Raw genomic sequence first — 1,989 nt, 5'->3', positions numbered from 1 at the left:
GGAGTGCATTTATGTATTTAGAGAAGTATACTTGTCTATTTAGGGATTTACTTGTCTATTTAGCACTTAATTTCATATACCTCAGTATTCAGTATCATCTGAGAATGTTATTTACCAGAAACTAGCTTTTCATCTACTTGGAGCCTGAAATATGGAGGGCTGCACCATTTAAGGTCTATTAACAGATTGCATCAAAGGCATACTGCTATAAAAAGTGACAAGGGTAGGAAAGTTAGATGATTTGCTATATAAACTTTAATTAGAGGTATTAGTTAGAGTTTGTGAGGAGAGACTACTGCAGTGGGTGTAATTTTCTAGTTGAAGAAATACCCTGTTATTTGATATTAGAGCATCAGGTCAGTCATGTCTGAGCAGAACAATGATTATTGATGTTCCAGCTTTGAGCAATCCTTCCTTTTACTGGGTATTTCTAGGGCTACATTTACCAATGCTTCCTTCCTTTTTTTAAGACAGAGGGCCTGGAGTTTTGAGGGAAATATCATGGTTTGTGAATACATTATACATGAGGGAGTAAAAGAAAGTAGCAAAGTTCCTTCCTGAGTCATATAGACTCATAGAGATAGTTTCCATGGCATGTATATATTCCCCACCTAGAGAGGACACTAGTCTGTTGCAGGATTACTCATTTTTGCCAGCTGAGTGGACTGGAGAAAAATGAAATGAAGTGTTTTGCTCAAGAACACAACGTGTCAGTTGGTCCAGAAATCAAAACCACAATTTTGCAATTATGAGTCCAACACCCTAACCACTATGCCACATGCCTCCACTATGCATGAGGGAAGCAGAACTAAAATCAAGATAAAATAGTTTACTGAAAGGCAGATATGAAAGAAGTAAGGTATGAGGAAAAGGTGCCTCCATCGGTGAAGGCTGCTGCACAGCTAATGCGCAAGCGTGGAGCAGAGTATGAGGATAATGAAAACATGTACGTGACATTATGATTATAGCATGTCGTGATGTGTGATGCAATGTTTATGTATCTATTGTTTCTTGCAGGTGGTTTATTTTCTACATTGGCTGGTCTGTCAGATTTACAACTTGGTTCCAATGACATAACTACTATACCTGAAGAGATTTTCATCAAACGAAAATCACTGAGTTTTCTGGATCTATCCAATAATCATATTTCCAAGATGCCCAAAAGTTTTTCAAAAGAGTTAACTCGAATAAGAAAATTATATTTAGATTCTAACAAACTTGGAAAATTCTTATCTACTGACAAAAAGGGCTTCCTGCTGAGTGGTCTTAAAAATCTGGAAATTATTGATTTATCTCATAATGAAATTCAAGGCCAATTGTCTAAGAAAATCTTTCAAAACAATAAACATCTGAAATCTATTAATTTCAGGGAAAATAAAATTACTGGATGGGAAAACAACACATTTGAGGTAACAAATTTAACACTGATGGAACTTGATGTCAGTAATAACTTCATATTTACTTTTGATAGTGATTCTTTAAAGTATATAAACAGGAAGAAAAAGTTCAACGTTACTGGGAACCCATTTGCATGTGACTGCAATCTTCGTTGGTTCAGGGACTGGTTAAATACTACAACAGTAGATATTGTAGACAAAAATGGCCTGACGTGCAACAGTCCTCCAGATTGGCAGGACAAGCAATTGCTTGATTTCACTCGGTCAAAGATAGATTGTACTGACTATACGCTTTACTATATCTTAGGTGGTGTAGGTGGAGGTTTTCTTTTAACTGTTGTCATAGTTTTATTTGCATACACTAAACGTTGGTACATCAGATTTAAGATATTTAAACTTTATCAGTATGTACAGAAAGCAGGCAATAAAAAGGAGTATGAAGCTATACCTGGAGATGACATGTATTTTGATGGGTACATCAGTTACTCTGACAAAGATGCTGATTGGGTTGAAAAGTATTTGATGCACACATTTGATAATGGAGAAAATGGAGAAGATAAGAACAATGGAAACTTTAAACTTTGCTTTCGAA

At 35.7% G+C, this 1,989-nt stretch overlaps 1 protein-coding gene across 1 annotated transcript in view; it reads left to right on the top strand.

The window, feature by feature from the left end:
- The first annotated feature begins 217 nt into the window (after positions 1 to 217).
- LOC149128994 (toll-like receptor 4) overlaps positions 218 to 1,989 on the top strand; it is a 3,730-nt gene continuing 1,958 nt past the window's right edge. Inside the window, exon 1 of the mRNA XM_089346850.1 lies at positions 218 to 1,989. This exon is cut by the window's right edge and continues 1,958 nt beyond it. Coding sequence (XP_089202976.1) covers positions 978 to 1,989 — 1,012 coding nt within the window. The 5' untranslated portion in view covers positions 218 to 977.

The sequence above is a fragment of the Octopus bimaculoides genome, unplaced genomic scaffold (genome assembly GCF_046866305.1).
Source record: "Octopus bimaculoides isolate indiv1 unplaced genomic scaffold, ASM4686630v1 contig236, whole genome shotgun sequence".
In the NCBI taxonomy this organism is placed as follows: Eukaryota; Metazoa; Mollusca; class Cephalopoda; order Octopoda; family Octopodidae; genus Octopus; species Octopus bimaculoides.
Note: the sequence above shows the minus strand (reverse complement) of the source record. Positions and strands in the feature narration are given on the sequence as shown.